Source organism: Diceros bicornis, chromosome 34 (assembly GCF_020826845.1).
Source record: "Diceros bicornis minor isolate mBicDic1 chromosome 34, mDicBic1.mat.cur, whole genome shotgun sequence".
In the NCBI taxonomy this organism is placed as follows: Eukaryota; Metazoa; Chordata; class Mammalia; order Perissodactyla; family Rhinocerotidae; genus Diceros; species Diceros bicornis.
In genome coordinates, this window is record NC_080773.1 from 34,065,080 (window position 1) to 34,089,857 (window position 24,778).

General features: G+C 39.6%; 1 protein-coding gene across 1 annotated transcript; it reads left to right on the plus strand.

Moving 5' to 3' along the window:
- On the plus strand, positions 1 to 24,003 carry NLRP4 (NLR family pyrin domain containing 4). The gene is made up of 9 exons (XM_058531029.1): positions 1 to 280; positions 3,741 to 5,313; positions 6,339 to 6,500; positions 8,137 to 8,304; positions 11,153 to 11,320; positions 14,980 to 15,150; positions 21,230 to 21,400; positions 22,550 to 22,720; positions 23,891 to 24,003. The coding sequence occupies exons 1-9, from the start codon at positions 1 to 3 to the stop codon at positions 23,979 to 23,981; spliced, it is 2,955 nt and encodes a 984-aa protein (XP_058387012.1). The 3' UTR covers positions 23,982 to 24,003.
- The last annotated feature ends 775 nt before the right edge of the window (positions 24,004 to 24,778 follow it).

Consider the following 24,778-nt stretch of genomic DNA (forward strand, 5'->3'; position numbering starts at 1 on the left):
ATGGCATCATCTTTCTTTTCTGATTTTGGTCTTCTGTGGTACCTGGGGGAGCTCAAAAAGGATGAGTTCAGAAAGTTTAAGGAGCTCCTCAAACAGGAGCCTCTGCAACTTGGACTCAAGCAAATTCCCTGGGCTGAAGTAAGGAAGGCGACGCGGGAAAATCTCGCAAACCTATTGGTCAAACATTATGAGGAACAACAAGCATGGAATGTGACCTTCAGCATCTTTCGCAAGATCAATAGAAAGGATCTCTGTGAGAAAGCCAAGAAAGAGATTACAGGTGAGAGAGTCGGGGATTGTGGGATGGGACAAATTTTCTTAAAATGAGGATCATGTCATAATTTTGATAAATGGTCTCTATGCCTGTCTACAGCAGGGCCAGAATGTACTACGGAACAATGTTCATTTCTTCTGAAATGTTTATCTCCATATTGTTCCATGATCTTTGATTTTCAGGATCACATTGAAATTGTGTGTTGGGTTAATCTTGGCAGTGTTTCTCAATCAGGAGTGATTTTTGCCCTTTAAGAGACATTTTTGGCCATGTTTATAGACATTTTTTGTTGTCTCCGTTGGGCAGGGTGGGGGAGGGTACTACTTGCTTGTAGTTCTTAGAGGCCAGGGATGCTACTAAACATTAAACATCCTAGATGCTCAAGACAGTCCCTCACCACAAAGAATTATCCAGTCTAAAATCTCAGTAGTGTTAAGATTGAGCAACCCTGTACTAGAAGCATATAGATAATGCTCTGTCCAATATGGTAGCCACTGGCCACATGTGGCTATTAACATTTAAATTAATTTAAATCAAATTAAAAAATTAGTTCCTCAGTCACACTAGCCACATTGCCGTTGCCAAATAGCTCCACGTAGCTAGTGGCTACCATATTGGATAGCACAGAACTTAACATTCCCTTCGCACAGAAAGAAGACCTGAAATTTACCACAGTTTTCAGTAGGGGACAAAGGTATTAAAAACATCTACTCAATATGAATCAATTTGTGATCTAAAAAATGTATAAACAAGTGTGTTTAGTAGCCTGAATCATATACACTAAAATCAAGAATTTGGTAGTGCTTTTGTCGTTGTTAATGAAATTGTAAATAGCTTCTCTGTCCTCACAATTTTCAAGCTTTCTTCTTCCGTGATGCCCTCCTGAAGTACGTTGGCTTGGAGCATTTAACTTGTTTTTTTTCTTTTCTTCTTGGAAGTATTTCAGGGGATTTTGCATTTTCCCATTGTGTGTTTCTCCTAGCTTTCCTTCCCTAGTAAAAATTTTTTTCTAGAGTGAGGGTTGAGCGTCAAACCTCACCAGAAATGTGATCTTTTCTAATCCAGGTCACTGAACATTATTGTTGGACATAGGACATGTTGAAAGAATCATTCAAATGTATTTTGCAGAATTGGCCTTTAAATACAATTTGGCTTCGTATAGCAGATGGGGCTGATAGATTTTGAAGGCAGGTAATGATTAGAATCCTAATGATGCTTATTTGCATGGCCCTGATGAAATATGTCAGCCTCTCAGAACGCTGTTCATAAAAAGGCAAATCCACTACCTTGTTGCGTCATATGATCATTATGAATGTTATTTCTAGTAGAACCTAGTAGAGAATTAGGTTTGTAATACATGATAGTGCTCATAGGTAGGTGGGGATGATTTAGTTGATGATATCATCATTCTCAACTGTAAGAGATATCATCATCCCTTTCCAAATTGAACCTTTCCCCACAGCTTCCTCATATTCCATATCCTTTCACACTGTGTGTTATGCTCCCTCATGCATGATCTACAACCTGTGACCTTCACAATATCCCTATAGTACTAGATAGCTCAGTCTTACCTTCATTTACAACTGAGAAACCTGAAGCTCAGGGAGATTCTTTCCTTCCCCAGATCATGTAACTAGGACAAGTAGGTACCAGGCTTCAACACAGTTCATTGAACTTGAAGCTCAGAGTTCTTTTTACAAAATCTCTCAGGTGTTCTAATATGCTGAGTTTTGTCACTGTTTTTCATTTGTCAAAAGTACTCTATATGAAGCAGAACATTCCTTGCACATGGCAAACACAGTATAACAAAGGGTGTTGCTAAAGTGAGCTAAGCAAGTCTGAAGATGGATCTTCCCCACGGGGACTTGTGCCTTTGCCTCCTTTCATAGTCCAGTTGAGGTTGCATACCCACTTAATTCCCCTTAGTGAGCAACCAAACATGTAACCCAAATCTCCAGAAGAGGTGAGAAGACCAGGAAAGTAGAAAACCACTGGATGATGGGAAAATAGCTTACTGAGTTTAAGAAGCTAGTGGAATCCTAACCAACATCAAGTGGCATCGTTAGCAGCTGAGCACTTCAGGAGACTGAGAGATTGGGAGAATCCACTGTTCTCCCTTGGGTTTGATGCAGTATTACCAACTGTTTACACATAGCTGTCTATGGATGCTAGATTATAGCCCTTAACCTATGTTCAATCAAACCCAATGAGAATTATGCAGGGGTAGAATGAAAACTTCCCTCCTATAACAGAACCCCAGATCACTGGTCCATCAGCCAGCATTCCCTTGCAGATAACAAAGATCACACAGGTTATTTAAAGAAAACACAATTTTATAAGGGAGTTTGGCGTTTCCAAAACTTCTGGAAGAGCTAAAAGATTGAGGTCCAGGCTGGTGCTCCAGAAATCACCCCAAGAACTGTACCACTGGGGACCTGCTACCTTTATTGCAACAAGGAAGGTGAATGATGGGAAGGCCACTGTCGGAGGTATGACTATGAAAATACAGCGCTGTAGCTATGGTTCAGAGGGTAGGAAGCTCACTGTTGCAGCTGCTTCTTGAAAACCATGACAATAGCGTTGGAGACTGGAATGGAATTACAGACAAGTCCCATGTCTCCACGTTCACAATAACTGGCAGCAAAACTATTCGAGCATCAGAAGATGGACTCCACTCCACCCCCACCTTCCAGGGTCATAAGAACCCATGTAAATTGCAGAACTTAACGTGTACCTGCAATCTTAGTGGCAAGGGATTCTGGGAAGTGTAGTTGTTTCTATGTTTGTTTGTTTGTAGCATTCTGCCCTTAAGTGTCCTCGCTAGAATAAGTTAGAACAAATACTAGGCACCACTCTATCGTATCTACTGCATCCAGTTTCCATCCTAGAAGTAATTGCCTGTGTCAGGTCCTTCAGGTAAATTCCATACACAGAAAATCCCTTATATACGTAAATGGGTACATACTAGAGACACTGTCTTGTTCTTTTTCCACATAAAGATGATTCCATACTTTTAATATCTGCATAATGTTCCATGGTTCCATAAGTTATTTAGCTTATTGATATAGCCATATAGTTCTTTTCCAGTGTTTGCTATAATAGCAGCACTGAGTAGCTGTGTGTGTGTGTGTATCTAGAGCAGAGTTTGGCTGACTTTTTCTCTAGAGTGCCATAGAGTTTATACTTTGTGGGCCATACAGTCTCCATCACAACTACTCGTCTCACCACTGTAGTGGGAAGGCAGCTGTAGACAACACTAAATGAACAGCATGACTGTGTTCCTATGAGATTTTATTTACAAAACAGGCTGTTGTCCCGCTTTGGCCCGTGGGCCACAGTTGCAGATCCCTGAGAATATACATTCCGAGGGAAAAAAAATTGCAGGGTCAAAATGTATACATATCTGAGTGTTTAACTTGGATGTGTTGTGTGTGTTTTTTTTCTTCTCTTATTCTCGCTGACTCAGGATACACCAAGACATATCAAGCTTACATTAAGGAGAAATTCAGTAATATGTGGTTCAGAGAATCTGTCACTAGGATCCATGATTACTTTGACCAGAAAGCCACACCAAAAGAATGTGAGTCTTTGGAACGTCTTTTTGCTCCTAAGGAAACCAGGGAACAGCCACGGACGGTGGTCTTGAAAGGAATACAAGGGCTCGGGAAGACAACGTTTCTGATAAAGTTGATGTTGGCCTGGGCAGAAGGCAGCCTCTATCAGGAGAGGTTCTCTTATGTTTTCTACTTCTGCTGCCGGGAAATGAAGCAGTTGACAGAGACCAGCTTGGCTGCGTTGATTTCTAGAGACTGGTCCGATTCCCACGCTCCACTAACAGAGATCATGTCCCAACCAGAGAGACTCTTGTTCATCGTTGATAGCTTTGAAGAACTGAAACACGACCTCAGTGAACCCGAGTCAGATCTGTGCAGCGACTGGATGGAGCAGCGGCCAATACACGTGCTCCTGAGTAGTTTGCTGAGGAAGAAAATGCTCCCCGAGTCCTCACTGCTCATCGCAGCTGCACCTGGGTACCCACAGGAAATTGAGGATAGGTTGGTGTGCCCAGAAATTAGAAGATTCCTGGGATTCAGTGACAGTGAGAGGAAGCAGTACTTCTGCTGTATATTTCAAGATAGGAATAGGGCCCTGGAAGCCTTCAGTTTTGTAAGAGAAAATGAACAACTGTTTTGCATGTGCCAAATCCCCACCCTTTGCTGGATAGTGTGTACTTGTCTGAAGCAGGAGATGGAAAGGGGGAAAGATCTGGCGCTGACATGCCGACGTACCACCTCTCTATACACCTCTTTCATCTTTAACTTGTTCACACCCAAGGGCGCTAGTTGTCCAGATCAGCAAAGTCAAAGCCAGTTGAAGGGCTTGTGTTCCCTGGCTGCAGAGGGCATGTGGACCGACATGTTTGTATTTAGTGAAGAGGATCTTAGGAGAAATGGGTTAGTTGATTCTGACATCCCCACATTGCTGGACATCAAGGCTCTTCAGAAGTCCAGGGAGAATGAGAACTCATACCTGTTCATCCATGTGTGCGTGCAGGAATTCTGTGCCGCCATGTTCTATTTTCTGAAGAGCCACACCGACCATCCAAACCCAGCTGTTGGATGTACAGAGACACTACTATTTACCTATTTAAAGAAAGTAAAGGTACATTGGATTTATTTGGGGTGCTTCATGTTTGGCCTTTTAAACGAAAAGGAACAACAAAAGCTGGATGCATTTTTCGGCTTCCACCTGTCCCAGGAGATACAGCAGAAATTTTGCCAGTACATACAGAGCATAGGTGAGAGTGAACATCTTCGAGGACAGGTAGATTTCTTGGCATTATGTTACTGTCTGTTTGAGATGCAGAATGAAGCCTTTGTAAGGTGGGCAATGGACTTCTTCCAAGACATTAAATTTTCTATCGTTGACAACGCGGATTTGGTGACTTCTGCCTACTGCTTAAAATACTCTTCTCACTTGAGGAAACTTTGGTTTTCCATCCAAAATGTCTTTAAAGAAGAGAATGTAAACAGCCCCACGTGAGTCCATCCAATGACTTTCTATCACCTTTTCAGCATCTGTCCTTATTCCCAAGTAGGTTTTGCTGATGGAGTTTTTAATATAGGATCGTGGTTAGGATCTCACCTTTTCTGTCAAACAGACCTCAGATCAAGTCCTGGCTTGACTCTTTATGAACTCGGTGACTTTGCCCATGGGATTTTCCCTTTCTTCATTGAAGTTCCCTCATTGTAAAAAGGGCAATAATGTTATCTACCACGTTGTGGGGTATTGTGAAGATTGAATGTGAGAATCCATGTGAAGTGTGTTTCCTACACTTATCAAATATTAGCTGATAGATACTTATAATTAATATTTGTATCATTCCCATAAGACCACGTTCAGATTCTTTCTTGACTTCCCAGCTACAAATTACCTTTGAAAAATAATTCTAAAATTCTTACAAATTTTAACTCACCTAATACTCATAAAAATCATATGAGGCAGATTCTATTTTTATCATGTTACAGGTGAGGTGACCGGGGCAAAGAGATCACGTAAGCTGCCCAGGTTAAGAAGTGGTGAAGGCTCAGTTTGAGCCTAGGCAATCTTCCTAAAGACTGACTTAACGGCTATGCTGTGCTGCCTCACTTTTCACTGTAAAACTGCCTGAATATAAGGCAAGGTTTCGCAACCTTGGCAGTATTGACAATTTGGGTTGGATCATTCTTTGTTGTGGGGGGCTGTCCTGTGCATTGTAGGATGTTTAGCAGCATCCCCAGTCTCTACCCACTAGATGCTAGTAGCACCCCTCCCCCAAGTTGTAGCAACAAAAAATTTCTCCAGATACTGTCCAATGTCCCCTGGGAGAAGGGGACAACATTGCCCCTGGTTGAGAATCACAAATATAAGATGAACTTACCTGATGGACCTTATTCTCCTTGACTAAATGTAAGCCTGAATCCAATGTCTCGTGTTCAGGAGAAAATTTATTATGCTTATATTTTATGAATGGCTGGGTTGACTATTTTCCCATGGAAAGCCTTTCCTTTCTCCTTCCTTATAGGTCAAATTACAATTTCATCTCTTGGCATCATGTCTGCTCTGTGCTCACTACGAATGAGAACCTCACAGAACTCCAAGTGAGTGACAGCACCCTCAATGAGTCAGCCTTTGTGACTTTGTGTAATCAGCTGAGGCATCCCAGCTGTTATCTTCAAAAGCTTTGGTAAGCTGGAAATCCACCTGAATTGAGTCTATCGTAGAGATAAATTCGTCTCACCTCTAGCTTTCAGGCAAGGCCAACTGCAGAGGCAAATTGCAATCTCAAACAGAGTTTCACATGCCCATTTCTCTTGCTGTGTCATCTTTTCCCGTACTCATTAAAGTGAGTTTCTCAAGGTCATAAAGCAATAAGGGCAAATCTGGGTTCTGAACTCAGAGCTGATCGTTTGCAGAGCTTCTGCTGGTGGCTACCGCATGTACCACTTCCTTAAATGTTTGAGGAGCATTCTGTCAATCAATATTTGAGGGCCAATTGGGTGTCAGACTTTGTACTAAATCCCAAGAATAAAATGAGGTTGAGAGTTATGGTCCTGACCTTTAGGAACAGATGGTCAAGTGTGGCTTCGTTAGTTTCTGTTTCCCCACCACAAAATGTATGCATATTTCTCAGTGAGGTGGATATGAAAGAAATGAGAGAGAAGATGAGATTCTGGTTGTCTGGAAAGTTGTCCTAGTCAAGGATTTTAGAATATCCTCTGACATGATGTAGAGCTCCAGAGAGAGGGAAGAATATGCAAGAGCAATATTCATCTGAGAATTGGTGTGGCAAAGATGATTAGGTGCTCCTCCACCAAAGTGTGTTCCCCCTGTTGTGGTGTGGTGGTGTCTCCCAGCGAAGGGCTTCACATCCAAGGCTCCCTGGCATCTGAGTATGGGTACGTGACTCTCTCGGCAATAAAATGTGAGCAGAAGTGTTGCTTCTATACCAAAGCCCTTATGGAAGAAACGGGCATCTCTACGTATTCATTCCTCATTTGCTGTGAATGGTAAAGTCATACGACAGAGGGAACCTGGGTCTGTGATTTCATAGAGAAGTGTTTTTCACACTTGAGTGTCGTTAAAATGCAAATCCTGCTTCAGTAGGTCTGGGGTAGAGCATAAGATTCTGCATTTCTAACAAGTTCTCAGGTGATGCTGATGTGGCTTGTCCAGGCACCAAACTTTGAGAAGCAAGGATGTAAAGCAGTGACTTCTTAGTATTGTCTGCACATTAAATCATCTGAGGACCTTTAAAAAAGTTCTTCAATCCCAGGTCAAGCCCCTAAACCAATTTATTAGAATATCCCTGTGTGATTTCAATGTACAGCCAAGGTAAAGAACAACTGTCTTAAAGGAAAACCACCCCCACAACAGTAAGTAACACATGCATTGAACCATTACATGAGACAAAAATAAACTTTGTGTTAATCCACTCAAATTTGAGAGTTTGTAACACTGGATAGTATTACACCAGGGTGTCTCAGCCTCAGCACTATTGACATTATGGGTTGGATAATTATTCATGGTGGGGCACTATCCTGTCCATTGTAGATGTTTAGCAGCATGCCTGACCCCTGCCCACTAGTTGCCAGTAGCACACCCCCCAGTGTGACAACCAAAAATATCTCCAGACCTTGGACAATTATACCCCCACAGGGACAAGTTGGCAAATTGAGAACCACTGAGCTACATATAAATTGTTTGTGAAATTAGATTATCAGTTAATTACAGGTCACAGGAGACAATTAAGACAAGTGCTCAGGCAGTGTTATGAGGTTTTGTTGGATGAAACCTATCCAAAATTTTCTTTATTTTTGCAGGATGAATAATGTTTCCTTCTCTGCTGAGAGCTGGTTTTTCTTTGAGGTGCTTACACATAGCCCAGATTTGAAATACCTGAACCTCAATGGCACAACCCTCTCCCGTAAGGATGTGAAGTTGCTCTGTAACGCCTTGAGCAATCCAACGTGCAATGTAGAAGAACTGCTGTAAGTCTCTGTGTTCACCAGCCTCACTGATCTGATTCCAGAGAGGACTGTACATATTTTTATCTGTCCACTTTAGTCCTCTTTTCTATTATTCATATGCAAAGTTAACCTCCTGTAAACTTGAGAATAGAATATGGGACTTAAAGTTTCTAAACTGGTACAACTACTTTGGAAAACAATTAGCCTATATTCAGCTTTCATAGGTTCTGGCATTCTGTGTAACCTAGAAATTCCACTTTAGGTGTACATTCGACAGAGTTGCATGCATAAGTTTGCTGAAAGATAAGTACTAAGACATTCATGACAAGTATTCATAATACCTGAAAAAACGGAAATACCTGCTAAGAATAACTTAGATAAGAGACCTGGGATTATATTTTCAATCCCTGAGAATGAATGATTTACAACCGTATGCAACAATTTCGATGAATCTCACAAACATTGTTGATGGAAATCAGCCAAGCTTAAGAGTATATCTCCTGATTGTGTTTATAAAAAGTTCAAAGATGGGCAAGACTGGTATTAGTGGTTAGGATAGTAACAGGAGGTGATGGATATGCTCTGTCTCTTGACCTAGATACTGGTAACACAAGTGCATTTAATTCATAACAATTCATTGGCCAACACTTAGCATTTGTGCACTTTTCTGTGTGTATGTTACACTTCAAAACTTTTTTTTCAATCAAGTAAGTATTCCTTCTAATACTTATCCTCTATTTACTTTCTTTAATACCCACATATTCAAATACTTCTCCATTCAACTCGGTCATTCTCTGGGCTCCCATTAACCAAACACACAATGACCCAAACTCATTTCTTAATAATAGCTTTATTAATATATAATCCACATAGTAAATTCACCCTTTTAGAGCATACAATTTGGTGGCCTTGGTATATATTCACAAGAATGTGCAACCATCATGACTATTGAATTTTAGAACGTTTTCATCACTTCAAAAAGAAACCCCATACCCATTAGCACTCACTACCCCTTCCCTTGTCATCCTGGCAACCACTAATATACTTTCAGTCTCAATGGATTTACCTGTTCTGGATATCTCACATAAATTGAATCATACAATATGTGGTCTTTTGTGAGTGGCTTATTTCACTTAGTAAAGTGTTTTCAAGGTTCATCCAAATTGTACCGTGTATCAGTACTTCATTTCTTTTTATGGCTGAGTAATATTCTGTTGTATGGATATATCACATTTTGTTTATCCATTCATCTGTTGATGAACATTTCGGTTGCTTCCACATTTTGGCTCTTGTGACTAGTACTGCTATGAATGTTAATGTTTTAAACACCTGTTTTCAATTCTTTAGGGTATATACTTAGGAGTGGAGCTGCTGTGTTATACAGTAATTCTATATTTAACTTTTGGAGGAACCACCAAACTGTTTTCCACAGTGGCTGAACCACTTTACATTCCCACCAGAAATGTACAAGGGTTCTAATTTCTCCATATCCTCACCAATACTTATTTTCCATGTTTTTATTATAGTCATCCTAGTGGGTTTGATGTGGCACCTCATTGTGGTTCTGGTTTGCATTTTATGAATGACTAATGATGTTGAGCATATTTTCATGTGCTTTTTGGCCATTTTTGTATCTTTGGAGAAATGTCTATTCAAGTCTTTTGCACATTTTTAATTGGTTTGTTGGTCTTTTGTCGAGTTGTAAATATATGTTGACTTGTAATATATTCTGGATACAAGTTATATGATATACAAGATGTATGATTATCCTGTATTTATTTTCTCCCATTCTGTAAATTGTCTTTTCATCTTCTTAGTAACGTCCTTTGAAACACAAAAGTTTTTAATTTCGTTCAAGTGCAAATTACTTTTTTCTTGTCTCTTATGCTTTCAGTGTCATATCTAAGAATCTATTGTCTAACCCAAGGTCATGAAAATTTACTCCTCTGTTTTCTTCTAAGAGTTTTAAGTTGTTTTAGCACTTATATTTAGATCTATGATCCATTTTGAGTTAATTTTCATATGTGAGGTGAAGTAAGTAAACTCTATTTTTTTTACTCCTTGAAGATAATATCTTAAAGCTAGAAGCAGCTTTAAAACTATACACTGCCACAGAATCATCTTTGGAGAAATGTGAGGAGCCATGGACTGGGTGACTTGCCAATTCCATTTTCCTTTCTTAACAACTCTCATAATTGTTTACGTCGTTATTCTGTTGTCTCTGGGCCTAGTTTATACTTCTTGCGGAAGCCAGAGGGAAGGAGAGTGGCTAGAGTAATAGAAAACCATAATTACTGGAAGCCCTAACCAACTCAAGCAAGACACCAAGTTATGAGCCCTGTAGGATTCCAGTTGAAGGGTCCTCTGACGAGGTGTCACTTGAGCAGAGACCTGAATGGTGAGGATCAGCCTAACCAAAGGCCAGGCAAAAAGCATTCCACTCTGAGCGAACAAGTGCAAAAACTCTAAGTGGGTTAAAGGAGTTGGGGGTAATGAGTTTCGGGTAACAGCAAGTATGAATGAATACCTTGAAGAATAATGCCTGATGTGGGTCAAGCAACCGAAAACAGCCAGTGTGGCCGGGACACAAGGATTGAGGAAGAGGCCTTGTAGACCACATGATGTATTTTGGGCTTCTCCCTAAGTGCATTGAGAAGTACTGGGGAAGTTTAAGGCATGTACAGATAATATCTGAGTTTGTACGTGTCTCAAGTCTAGAGAATGGGTCATGGGGATCAAAACAGAGGCGGGGGATCAAGGAGGTTCTCAAGCAGAACAAATAGGTTCTTCCGACTCTTATAGGGTTAGCAAGAGGAATGAGTCGGGGAAATAGAAACCAATGGAATGTAACATTTTCTCTTTCCTACAGGCTGGCAAACTGTTGCCTCTCAGCCGATGATTGTGAAGCCTTCACCTGGGTCCTAAAGAGCAGCAAGAAGCTGAAGCTTCTTAATGTATCATACAACTACTTGGACAAAGGGGTGCCCCTGCTGTGTAAGGCCTTGCGCCACCCAGACTGCGCTCTGCAGGTCTTGGTGTAAGTGAACATTGGGAGGGTCCACAATGGAGGACTGTGGCGGCAGTTAGCTTGACCTTTGGCCTGTGGACTAAAATCTATCCATTGATGGAGGCAACATAGCAGAGATTTTAAAACGTAGGCTTCAGAGTCAGAAGGACTTGAGTTCCACTTGTGGGTTTACCACTTACACACTGTCATCTTGAACAAGTTACTTAACGTCTCTCAGCTTCCGTTGGCTCCTCTGTAAACAGAGGGAGGGGAAAATTCTGTCCCAGAAGTCTTATGAAAATTAAGTAAGATTATACAGAGCACATACTCAGCACCTACAAGCACATACTAAGTTTCTAAAGATGTTAGACTGGATTAAAGGACCTACAACACACACAGATACTTCCTTACTACCTACTAACTTTTACTTGTTACTAGCATGTAGAGTGAACTCCCAGCTCTCGGTCCTTGCTGACAATAGCTGTTGAAATTAGCACAGCAAGAAGTCCATGGGCATGTTGACCTCATTTAATACTGAGTGTGCTTCTCTTGCAGTAATAGGATGAATGAATAGACTAACCTAGAAGCAAATTTTAGGTATGGAGAACACAGAAGAAGGACAGATGAGTTAATGTGTTATAGGGTCAATTGATTACCTATTAATACTCTTCCGCTAATATCTTCATCTCATGCCAGTACTTGTATAAAAAGGAGGTGGTGGGAAATATGCATTTGTGTATATTTGGGTTTTTATACACAAATAACCTTGGAGGAGATATAAAAATTATAGGTTGCCTGTGAGACGTAGAGCTGGGAGGCTGGGAGAAGAGGGTGGGAGAGAAATGCTTCTCTGTTTATACTTCTGGATTTTTGAAAGTTGAACTATGTGTGAAAGTAAAGGTATTCTCAGAATAAATCAAGAAAATTAGAGGATGTACAAGTCCAGCCAAAATGGAGGAACAGGGACTGTATTTAACCTCCTACCTAAAATAACCAAAAATAGCCAAGTAAATGAAATAGTAGTTTAAGACACTGGACATCAGACAGTGAAGGACACTGATTCCTGAGAGATGGGAATCAAACAAGGTGAGTCTTACAAGTGCCCCAGCTTACTACCTGGAGAGTTTCCAGGATACAGTTCAGGAAGGGAGAACCCAAGTGGACTCTGGCAGACTTCCTGAGTTGAGGAGATGTTGGGGATCTAGGGAGCTTGTGGCAGGTCCCAGGACAGCACACCAAAGAGAAGAAAGAATGCTAGGAGTCTGAAGAACGTCCCCCTCAAGTACTCGACAGAGTTCTGAACATTACGTGCGTGAGAGAAATGCCTGAAGCCAAGGGAAGAACCATCTGAAAGGGTTAGAAGCAGCTGTGCCCGCTGCTCACACAGACCAGGGAATAGTTCCTGTCCCATAATTCATGAGGCATTAGGTAGAACAGTCAGAGTGGCCTCACCTTAGGAGGGGGATATAATTAGATATAAACTAAACACTACTCTGGTCTTGCTGAAAATGCTTAAAAGCAAGACACGAACAGATCAAACTGTTGTCAAGTAACTTAACTGTGTCCCAGAGCAGAGCTAAAGAATCCAGGCTGGGAAGAATGAAGTAAAACTATCTTCATTCTTAGACAACGTGACCTCTGTGTAGAAAATCCAATGGAATCTATGGGAGAAGACTACAAGCTGTGCGATAAAATGCAAAAAAAAATGCAAACTACGTAAAGCAAAGCAGTGGTTGCCTAAACACGGATGGGTGGGTCCCCAGGAGGGACGGTGGTGGGGATGACAAAGGGGCATGAAGGAAGTTTTTGGGTTGATGGGTATGTTAACTAGCTTGACTCGTGATGGTCTCACGGACGTCCACATATAAATTGCATGCTCTAAATATACAATAAACTGTAAAAATGCGGTATACTGTATTTCCATTGTGTTTCAATAAAAACCAAAGAAATTAGAATGAAATATATATTAGTAGGACATGAAAGTCATTGCAAGAAGGCAACATGGAAATAGTTACCTATATTGCAATCAATATCTAGATATAAAAACACAATTAAAACCTAATAACTGGGAAGAAGTTAATACAATATTATATTAATGTTTAGTAAGATCATACAAACATGAGCTAAACATTCTTAATGAATTTGTTTAAAATTTAGATCTTTAACCCTAAAAGTAAAATAACTCACAGTGAAAGCATATCCAGCCTGACAGTAATAAGTATAATAGCTTGCATTTTTTTTTTATTTTTATTTAAAGAGCATGACATCTTCTTTGCTAAGTAGCAAATTACGTTTTAGTTGTCAATGTTTGCCAGGGTCTTGTAAAATAAGACATTATTTTAAAATAGCTAAATATTTAAGTCATATGAAATGTTATAGAGTAATTGTTCATTAAAGCATTTTTTTCATTATAATTTAATATTATACATCCACTAAGGTATGAAATAGTTTTTTAAATCCAGGTTCACTTTATAATTGAAAAAAGTTGCTAAATATATGTATATATGGCTTAATTTCTAAATATAGTTTTTAACAATGAGAAAATAGGCTTGTAAGATATCAGGCTATAAAATTGTAGAATCCTCAATGGCTTGAGTTTTATACTGGGTATCAAAAACACACCTGCCTAGAGGTGGCAGAGAATTGAGATCAATGGAAGACACAAGCTGGGTGGGGTCTGTGTGGAAATGGAGATCATGTGTCCCATCTACAGGAAGCAGTTCCTCTTCCGTCCTAGCTGATCGTATTACAATGTGGGAATGTTGCCAGATATCCCAATTTTCAGCAAAAGTTAAAAATCTGTATTTCGTATAAAACTTTATTGGTGTTCAAATGTTGGCAACTAATTCTTAAACATATAAATGTGCCAGAAAATTTAAACGTCTGTAGGCCATATTTGGTTCAGTTATCACCAGCTTTGGACCCCCGCTTTGTATTTTGCTGTACCTTGGAATTTTTCCAAAGTGAACATGCAGCCCTTTAAAAGCCATGAACTTATTATGATTTTAAGGAATAGAATTGAAAAAGTTGAAGAGGATTTTACATGTAAGGTAATCCAATACACTTCACCAATCCATGAGAGAGCAGTGTCAGATATAGAATTAGAACCAGGGCCGCCCCGTGGCTTAGCTGTTAAGTGCGTGCACTCCACTACTGGCGGCCTGGGTTCGGATCCCGGGCGCGCACGGACACACTGATTCTCCGGCCATGCTGAGGCCGTGTCCCACATACAGCAACTAGAAGGATGTGCAATTATGACATACAACTATCTACTGGGCCTTCAGGGGGAAAAAAAAGGAGGATTGGCGATAGATGTTAGCTCAGAGCCAGTCTTCTTCAGCAAAAAGAGGAGGATTAGCATGGATGTTAGCTCAGGGCTGATCTTCCTCACCAAAAAAGAAAAAAGAATTAGAACCAAAATTTTCTAAGTCCTTCTAGAGAATTAGTTGTGCCATATTCTTCCTCCTCCATTACTTTGTCAGTTTTATTTTCTAATCCCTCTATCATGTGAGTAAGCAGAAAGGAAAAGAGGTACTTTCAGATAAGCCGGAAGTATGTGGCCTCACTTGAGGATTTTGCGTATACAAGATTATATGAATACGATCTTTAACGTATTGTTACAAAGCTATTGGACATGTCAGTTCCCTCTTCCCTGTTCCTCCTTTTCTCCCATATATTTGTCCCCACAGGTTAGGTTGCTGCTACCTCAGTGAACACTGCTGGAAAAGCCTCTATGAAGCTCTTTTGTGGAACAAGAGCTTGGTCCATCTGGACCTCAGCGCAAATGTCCTGAAATACGAAGAACTGAAACTTCTCTGTGAGGCCTTGAAGCAGCCGAGCTGCCAACTACAGTCACTGTGGTAGGTGTCTTTGAGGTTTACTTTGAACACCAAGCCTCCTTTCCAGGGGGTTGATGGCTGAGAAGGCACCTAGAGTTGAGGAAAGTCGTAGCGTCTATACCTCAGAATGTGAAAGGTAAAAATTCCTTGATTCAGATTCTTGTAGAGACGTTGAGGTAAACAAACTTGTATACCTTAACTCTTATGTCACAGATTTAATGTGTTGTAAACAGTCATTCAGCAGAGTATACAGAAGGACAGAAAAAGAGGAATTATGACTGGGGGCTGAGGGACGGTTTTACGGTTAGATGTTTGGCATCTGTTCTACAAGGTGTATAAGTTCCATCAGGTGGAAAAGGAGAACTGAAATTTCAGGTAGAAAAGTTAAACATGGGGATGTGAGAACTGATAATATACGTGGGAATTAATGTGAATGAAACAAGGGATACCTGAAGAAGGAATAAGGGCGGTAAGAGTAATGGGAAAGGAGATAATGAAAAGACTTACCCTCATGTTATAAAATTGAGAAATACTTGGGTAACCTTGTGGTGGTGGTGGTGATGTTTGGGAATTACCAACTGGGATAGCATTTCATCATCAAATGTCTCTTTCCTGAAAAATCAAGAGACTTGTGGAATTAGAATTATTTTACCTAATCCACCAAGAAATTTCGGAGTTTAGAACTGTGGATTTCTTGCTTGGAGAGTGTTAAATAATGTGACAGAAGAGCCAGATGTCTTCTTGATCTCGTAATGGTGGGTTAGGTTATCTGGCTCAATCCTTGGACTGAAAGCTACTAAAAATATCAGATGGAATATATTTTAAAAATACTAAAAGCATCTGGGAGCTGAGCCAGAAGTAGTCTATGTAGTAGTAGTCTACTAAATGTAGACCACTTGCAGTTGTCCAAAAGTCCTTGCGAGATATATTTATTAAAAATAACCTGGGGCCAGCCTAGTGGCACAGTGGTTAAGAGCAAGTGCTCCACTGCGGCGGCCCTGCCCAGGGTTCACAGGTTCAGATCCCGGGCACGCACCGCCCCACTGCTTGTCAAGCCATGCTGTGGCGGTGTCCCATAAAAAGTAGAGGAAGATGGGCACAGATGTTAGCCCAGGGCCAGTCTTCCTCAGCAAAAAGAGGAGGATTGGCATCAGATGTTAGCTCAGGGCTGATCTTCCTCACAAAATAAATAAATAAGTAAGTAAGTAGCCTTAGGGGCCGGCCCGGTGGCTCAGCGGTTAAGTGTGCACGCTCCACTTTGGCGGCCTGGGGTTCGCAGGTTTGGTTCCCAGGCGTGCACCAATGCACCGCTTGTCAAGCCATGCTGTAGCAGCATCCCATATAAAGTGGAGGAGGGTGAACACAGATGTTAGCCCAGGGCCTATCTTCCTCAGCAAAAAGAGGAGGGCTGCACTGGATATTAGCTCAGGGATAATCTTCCTCACAAAAAAAAAAAAAAGAAATTAAAAAATAAAATAACCTTAGGGGCCAGCCTGGTGGTTAAGTTTGCACGCTAGGCTTCACCCGCCCGGGGTTCGTGGGTTCAGATCACGGGCACAGACCTACATATTGCTTATCAAGCCATGCTGTGGCAGCGTCCCACATACAAAATAGAGGAAGATTAGCACAGATGTTAGCTCAGGGACAATCTTTCTCACAAAAAAAAAAAGACCCTTAAACTAGTATGGCCTCTAGACACCTGGAAAAAGCAAATGTACGTCCTCTCTGGAGGTAGACAATAGGATAACATGATCTTTGGCCTCATTTTCTCCCTAAGTTGATCTTTTGAAGTCAATAAACACCACACAGTTAAAATAATCTAAAACACAAGGAAATACAGCACTATGAGCAAGGACAAAACAAACACACCTACCAAACTTCAGAAACTGGAGTGACCAGACTTATCTATAAAACCATTGTGCTCACTATGCAAAAAAAAAAAAAAGAATGCATTTAAATATCTTCGGAAAAAAAGGTGTAAAATAAAATCAGCAAATTGAGAAAACGAATAAAATGAAGCATCTAGAAATTATAATACCAGAAATGTAACAGATGGGTTGAATAGTAGATTAGACGTAATTACAGAGAAAATTAGTAAAACAGAAGATAGGTGCTAATTATCCAGAAGGCAGCATGAAGAGAGACAGAGATGTGAAATAGAGAAGAGAGATTGAGACCTAGAGGATAGAGTAAGCTGTTCTGACACATTTATTGGGAATCCCAGAAAAAGAAAAAGTTTTAAGAAGTAATGCATAAAACTTTTCCTGATGAAAGGTTCACATCTATAGATTCAATCATCTAAACTAGTCTCCAGTAGGATAAATAATGGGGAACCTGCAAAACACTGGATATAAAGATAATAATCTTACAACATCTACACTGGGGTTGGGGGCTGGGAGAAGACATAATATTTAAAGAAAGGATAGAAAGAGCCAGCCGAAGAGGAACAATGAAAACACGAAGACAGTGCAATAAGATCTTCAGTATGCTGGGGAGAAATTGCCGTCCTCGAATTTTATAACCAACAAAAATCATCAGGAATGAGGATAAAAACATATTTTCAAAAAAATAAAAACTAAGTTTCCCACTTCGTTCATATCGTCACTCAAGGCAGTTGTAAAGAACGTCCCTCAAACAGAAGATAAACAATTCCACGTGGAAAAGATGTAAAACAAAGTGGTGAATCGGTAGATAAATCTAAGCAAAATATGGACTACTTACGAAAATCATATTGTCCTTAGGATGTAAAGGAAAAAAACTAAAATGTACAACAGCAATAACATAAAATATAAATTAGTGTTTTAAAGTCCAAAAAGAAGGTAAAGGTATTGATTAACTTGAGATGTTGACAGGTTAAGTATGCATATAGAAACTTCTATGAACCTTAGAGGAAGAGAAACAGAAAGTATTGCTGACTCCCAAATCAGCAGAAGAGAGAAGAAGGAATGATGAAAATACTTCATCAAAAGAAAGAAGCAAGAAAGGAAAGAAAAAAAAAAGGAGCAGATAAGAAAATATAAAACACAACAAGGTGTAGATCTAAAATCAAATATAGCAGTAACTGTATTAAATATAAAAAGATCAAGTGTTTCAACTCAAAGATTATCATACCAGATTTTTTTAATTAATGTTTATAAGTGACATTAAAATATAAGGAGATTGTGGTTGCACAACATTGTAAATGGATTAAAGGCCACTGAAGTATTCACTCTAAAATGATTGATTTTATGTTATATGCATTTCACCTCAAAAAAATGAGACAAATGGTGAGAGTGAAAGGATGGAAAACATATACCACACAAATACTAACCAAAAGAAAGTGTATGTAGCTACATTAAGCAGACAAAATAAGCTTTGAGGCAAAAAGTGTTCTTGATAAGTATATTATTTGGACCATGCTATTTTTTAAATTATCCTATGTAATTGAACCCTAATTCTTATGCAGTGTACATAATTACTTCCCACACTTCACCCATGAATCAAAGAAGAAATCATAATGGAAATTAGAAGATATATTGAAATGAAATAAGACAGAATAGACTTCACCACAAACTGAGGGAATGAAGCTTAAGCCTGTGTATATACTAGAAAAAGAAGAGCTGAAGTATAATGAGCTAAGTATCCATCTTAAGAAATTTTTTTAAATAGCAAAATAAGCCCAGAGAAAGATGGAAGGAAATAAAAGTGAGAGCAGAAATTAGTGAAACAAAACAAACACACCATATAAAGGATCAGGAGGGTGAGATTTTGTTCTTTACAAAGACTAAGCAATACCTTGTATTAGAGCTGTCCAAAAGACTAACACAAGCCACATGTGTAACAGTAAACTTTCTAGTAGCCACATTTTTTCTTTTTTTTTTTTTTTTTTGCTAAGGAAGATTTGTCCTGAGCTAACATCTGTCACCCATCTTCCTATTTTTGCTTGAGGAAGATTCTCCCTGAGCTAACATCTGTGCCAATCTTTCTCCACGTTGCATGTGGGTCACTGCCACAGCGTGGCCACTGATGAGTGGTGTAGGTCCACACCCAGGAACTGAACCCAGGCCACCAAAGCAGAGTATGTGAACTTAACCACTTGGCCACAGGGCTGGCCCCCTCTAGTAGCCATATTTTTAAAAACTGAAAATAAACAGGTGAAATTAATTTTAATAGTAAAATTTATTTAACTATAAATCAAATATTATCACTTCAACATGTAATCAATATAAAAATTATTAATGAGATATTGTACATTTTTGTACTCTTTAAAATTTGGTGTGTGTTTTACACTATAGTACGTCTTGATTGAGACAAGCTACATTTCAAGTGCCCAGTGGTCACATAATGTTGAACAACACAGCTCTCTATCAAGAATGTGAAAAGAAACAATACTACAGATGCTTCAGATATTGAAGAGAATATTATGAGCAACTTTACACAATAAACCTGAAATTTTAGATTTTTTTTCAAAACTCAATAAGCTTCTAGAATGATATGTGTTGCCAAACTTAAGAAGAAAGAAAAGTGAATAGTTCTAAACCATTAAAGAAATTAAATCAGTAGTCAAATCTTTCCATAAAGAAAACCCCAAGCTTGGAAGTCTTCATCAGTGACTGATACCAAATACTCAAGGGAGAAACAATGCCAGTCTTACAAAAATTCTTTCAAGATTGGAAAAGTAAGAAACACTCCTTGCTGTCTTTTGAGTCTAGCATAATCTTGATACCAGAAACCAATAAGAAAAATGTAAGAAATAAAAAGTATAGGCCAGTGTCATTCATGAAATGCAAAAACACTAAACAGCATATAAGCAAATAGAATCCAGAAATGTATTTAAAAAATTAACATAAGACCAAGTTGGGTTTCTCCTAAGAATGTAAAGTTGCTTTAGCATTAAAAATATCAAGGTAATTGACCATACAAACTAATTAAAAATAAAAATCACTGTCATCTAAAGTACAGAAAAGGCTTTGAATTAAAATATCCACTTTATATTATAATAACTTTATCCACTTTATATTATAATAATATAATAATATCCACTTATTATAATAACTCTTGGAAAATTAATCATTGGGAACTTCCTTGAACTGATAAGGAATATGTTCAAAAAATCTAAAGGAAATATTTGTTTAATTATGAAGAGATAAAAGCTTTCTCTTCAATATCAAAAAAGGTTAGAATGCTGGCTATATCACTTGTAATCTACACTGTCCTATAAATAGTAGCAAGAGCAATAAAACAAGAAAAAGAAAATATAAAACCTGTAATCCTTAAAAATTAGAAAGGAAGAAACACTCAATTCCATGCAGGTGATATAGTGTACATCAAAGTTTTTTTTAACCTGTAGCTAAATTATCAGAATTAACGAGTCCAACAAGATTCCTTTAAACAAACAATATGCAAAAAACATTTCCTATAGACCAACAAGAAACAATAAACTAATGGAATTAAGTAAAAGTACCATTTACAGTAGCATCAAAAAGAAATTACCAGAATAAAAAGATTTTTTTAAAAAATTACCTGGGAATAAAGCTAACACAATATGTGTGAGACATTTGAGTGAGTATCATCAAATGATAGTCTAATGAGGGAAAAATGAGAGCGAGCCCATATTCAAGGATTGAAATACTAAGTATTAAAAGTCAATTCTCTCCACTTTTCATTTTAGTTTTAATGAAATTCCAATCAAAATGTAATGTTTTTTTGTGTTGTGTTGGACTTGAAAAGTAGATTTAAAAATGTATATGGAACTTGCAAAGGGCCAAGAATACCTAAGAAACACCTGAAGAATTCAAGTGAGAGGCCTTGCTCTAAAGATAGAAAGACATTATAAAGTTTTAAAAATTAAAAGCAGTGTAGAATTCAGAGGCATGAACAAATAGACCACAGACACAGAATATCGAGCCCACCAACAGACACATCCACATGTGTTCGGACATTGCATTGTGGACAATTGTATCGCAGATGGTGCAGGGAAAAGACAGGCCTTCAGCAAATGATGCTGGGACCATTACCTATCCATAGGGATGATAAAAGTACAGTGCTTTGCATATTTCTTTTCCTGATAGCAAACAAAAATGTAGTAACCTCTGAGAGTACCGCTACTGTTCTCTTGCAGTTTATTAAAATGTTGTATCACCGCCCATGGCTGTCGAGAGCTCGCCTTGGTCCTCACAAGCAACCAAAACCTGACGAGTCTGCAAATTGGGTGCAATGATATAGAAGATGCTGGCGTGAAGCTGTTATGTGAAGCTCTGACACATACCAACTGTCGCTTAGAGAATCTTGGGTGGGTATTCTCAAAGTCGTGACTGTGTCTTTGTGGGTGGCAAAAGATGGAGGATTGATGGACAGAAAGAAAAATAAAAACGAAAACCCCATCAGGGGCGTGTAGCCATTAGCTGTCATGGCATAATCAACTACTCCAAAACTTAGAGGCTTAAAGCAGTGAGCACTAACAATTGCTAGCTGTCTCTGCTGGTCTGGGCCAGGTGTAGCTGATCTCGAATGGGCGTGCTCAGAAATCTGTGGCTCCCTAGGGCATTGGTTGGTCCAGGTGGGCCTCACTATCAAGTCTGGAGGTTGATTGGCTGTCTGTGAACTGAGGAAGACAGGGATGGCTGGACCGCGTGTCTCTCATATCTAACTGGTTAGCCTGGCCTTGTTGACATAGCGTGTGTTACCAGTTTACTAGCTGCCATAACAAAGTACCATAGACTAGGTGGCTTAAACAACAGAAATTTGTTGTCTCAGTTCTGGAGGCTGGAAGTCTGAGATCAAGGTGTCAGCAGGGTTTGTTTCTTCTGAGCCCTGTCTCCTAGGCTTGTAGATGGCCGTCTTCTCTCTGTCTTCACAAGTCTTCCCTCTGTATGTGTCTGTGTCCTAATTGCCTCTTCTTATAAGGACACCTGTCCTATTGGATTAGGGCCCACCCTAATACCCTCACTTTAACTTAATTGCCTCTGTAAAGACCTTATCTCAAAATATGGTCACATTTTGAGGTAATAGGTGTTAGGACTCAACATATGAATTTTTGGAAGGACACAATCAGCATTTCAGAGGTTCAAGATATCAAGAAATGTGCAAGATGTGAGCTCAGAACTCACATAACCTTGCTTCCACTGTGTCACATTAGCCAAAGCAAGGCACACGGCCAGCCCAGATTCAGGGGGTGGGGAAACAGACCCTAACCCTTCATGGAATGAGCTGCAAAATCACATTGCCATGGGCATGGGTTCAGAGAGAACAGATAATCGTGGCCACTGTTACAATCTACCCCATAGCAGTAATCAGATGCCAGAAACACTGGACTGTGAGACACTGTGCTCGGAGGCTAGATGGTGAGCCTTGGCTAAATGTCCAGCTCACATTCCACCCACGTGCCACCCTCTTTACCCTGAGGATGGGGCCACTTCTCACCGTGTGTCTTCTGTTGCAGGCTGGGTGCATGCAAGTTAACCGGTGCCTGCTGCAAGGATCTCTCCTCTGCTCTCACCAGCAGCAAAACCCTGAGGAGATTGAACCTGAATGGAAATGCCTTGGACCACAGTGGTGTGGTGGCCCTGTGTGAGGCCCTGAGACACCCGGAGTGCCCCCTGCAGGTTCTCGGGTGAGCTAGTGCCACTTCCCCTCGTGGGGACAGTATTCGGGGATCAGGAGGAACTGACTGGGACCCGAGGTGTGGAACTAGGACAATCTAATCTTATTGTGTTTAAATGCAAAGGATGTTCCCTGTCTCAGGATCATTGCAGGAGTGAAAGATGGTTAAACCTCCTCTTCAGCACAGTAACTGGTGAACGGTGAGAGCCCCGTAAATGGTGGCACTTGGTACTATTATAATACAAATTATAATTATAATACCTAAAGATGTATAATTAGAAAGATAAATTATAATTATACTTAATATATTATATTTATATTAAAGTTTATTATATATTAAAATAAAATTTTAATATAAATTATATTGATATTATAGACATAAATATTATATAATTGTAGTACATAATTAAGTATATAATGTAATCTATAACTATATATTATAAAATTATAATACAATTATAAAATCTAGTAAAACATCTAATACAATTAAATAATATATATGTGTAATTTATTATAATGATACACATATTTATTATATATTTATAATTATAGGCAATTATTTATACAGTCATGCACCACATGACGTTTCAGTCAACCACGGGCCAAACACACATATACAATGGTGGTCCCATAAGATTAGTACAATATAACCTGCATGTAAAACCCTTATCAAAGGACCAGGACCAGGCACTCAGATACTGGCAGCTAGTACTATTTTATCTTTTTAAAAATAAAAATAGCTTCAGTCTTTCTCCCCAGCTTCCGCTCTGTCCCAAACCCTAATGTTTAGGTGGAATCAGGGTTTTCTACCAGACAGGACGTTTGTTCTGTCCAGTGACGTGTTGGAACCAGCTCCTACCAGCTGGTGAGACCTGTGTGTGTGCGTCTCTTCCTAATGCCGTGGTCAGTGACATCAAGTTGGCAGCTTCAAGTCGGCCGTGGTTGGAGAATCTACACCATGGAAATGAGCAGCGCTACAAATCAGGGCTTTTTAGGGTTTTTTTGAGCCAGGTGTTAAACATTTATCAGCACACCACTGCATATGATAGGTAGGTCTTTCCTCTTGGAGGCAACACCAGGTTCTCCTAGGCTCGTCCAGGGAAGAAATGAGGGAGAAAGATGAGATGCAGAGAAGAAAGAGGTATGAATTAAATAAAGCCCCTTTTGTATATTATACCAGGTTGCAAAAAGATGAATTTGATGAGGAAACCCAGAGACTTCTGATGGCTGAGGAAGAGAGAAATCCCCACTTGACAATTTTCGGTGGCTAATGGAACAGAGACAGGAGCAGAAGGGAAGCAACTGGATTGCAGGCAAGCTGGATTCATTCAGACTGAAGAGCACCTGCAGGGGATAAGTACTGGTGCCCCTACTTGTACCTACTCTGCACCAGGAGTCACACGTTACTGATGCTGATGGGAACCCTGAATTTTCTGGCACCCCGTCCAGATGTCTTTCATATGTTTTGTGTTAATGTGGTTTTTATATTTGCTTGTGGCCTTGGGAAAGCCACTGAAAGACCTCCAAGGTAATATTTCTATGCTGTCTTACGATGACATTTTAAACACTCAATAAAGTTTTTATATCCTAAAACATTTTGTAAAATCTTCCAAAAGGATCTGTTACTGGCTAATGCCTGGAGCAAGCGTGTAGATTGAAGAAATTGTGGTGCTCTCTCCACGTTGGCTTGGAAGGGTGCTGACCCTACTGACAGCAGTGGAAATGCAGGTCTATCTCAGGCTTTCTCTTCTCTTGCTTCATGACGGTATTTTAAAAGTACATTTTTAAAAATCAGAAAAGTACAAATCCCCCATTCCCTCTACCTAAGAGAACAGATAAAGGTGAAGATCCTTTTGACCATCAACCCTGTCTCCTTCCTCTCTCCCTAAATCCCACAAGCAACCCTATCATGAGATTAATGGATAGCCTTCCAACACCATTCCTAAACTTCCATATACTTGGATGCCTCCATCCACAATATGGCACTGAGGGGTTTTTCTTTAATTGCATAAAAGATACCACACCAAATGCATTATTCTGCAAGTTTTTTCATTCTGTTAGTCTACGC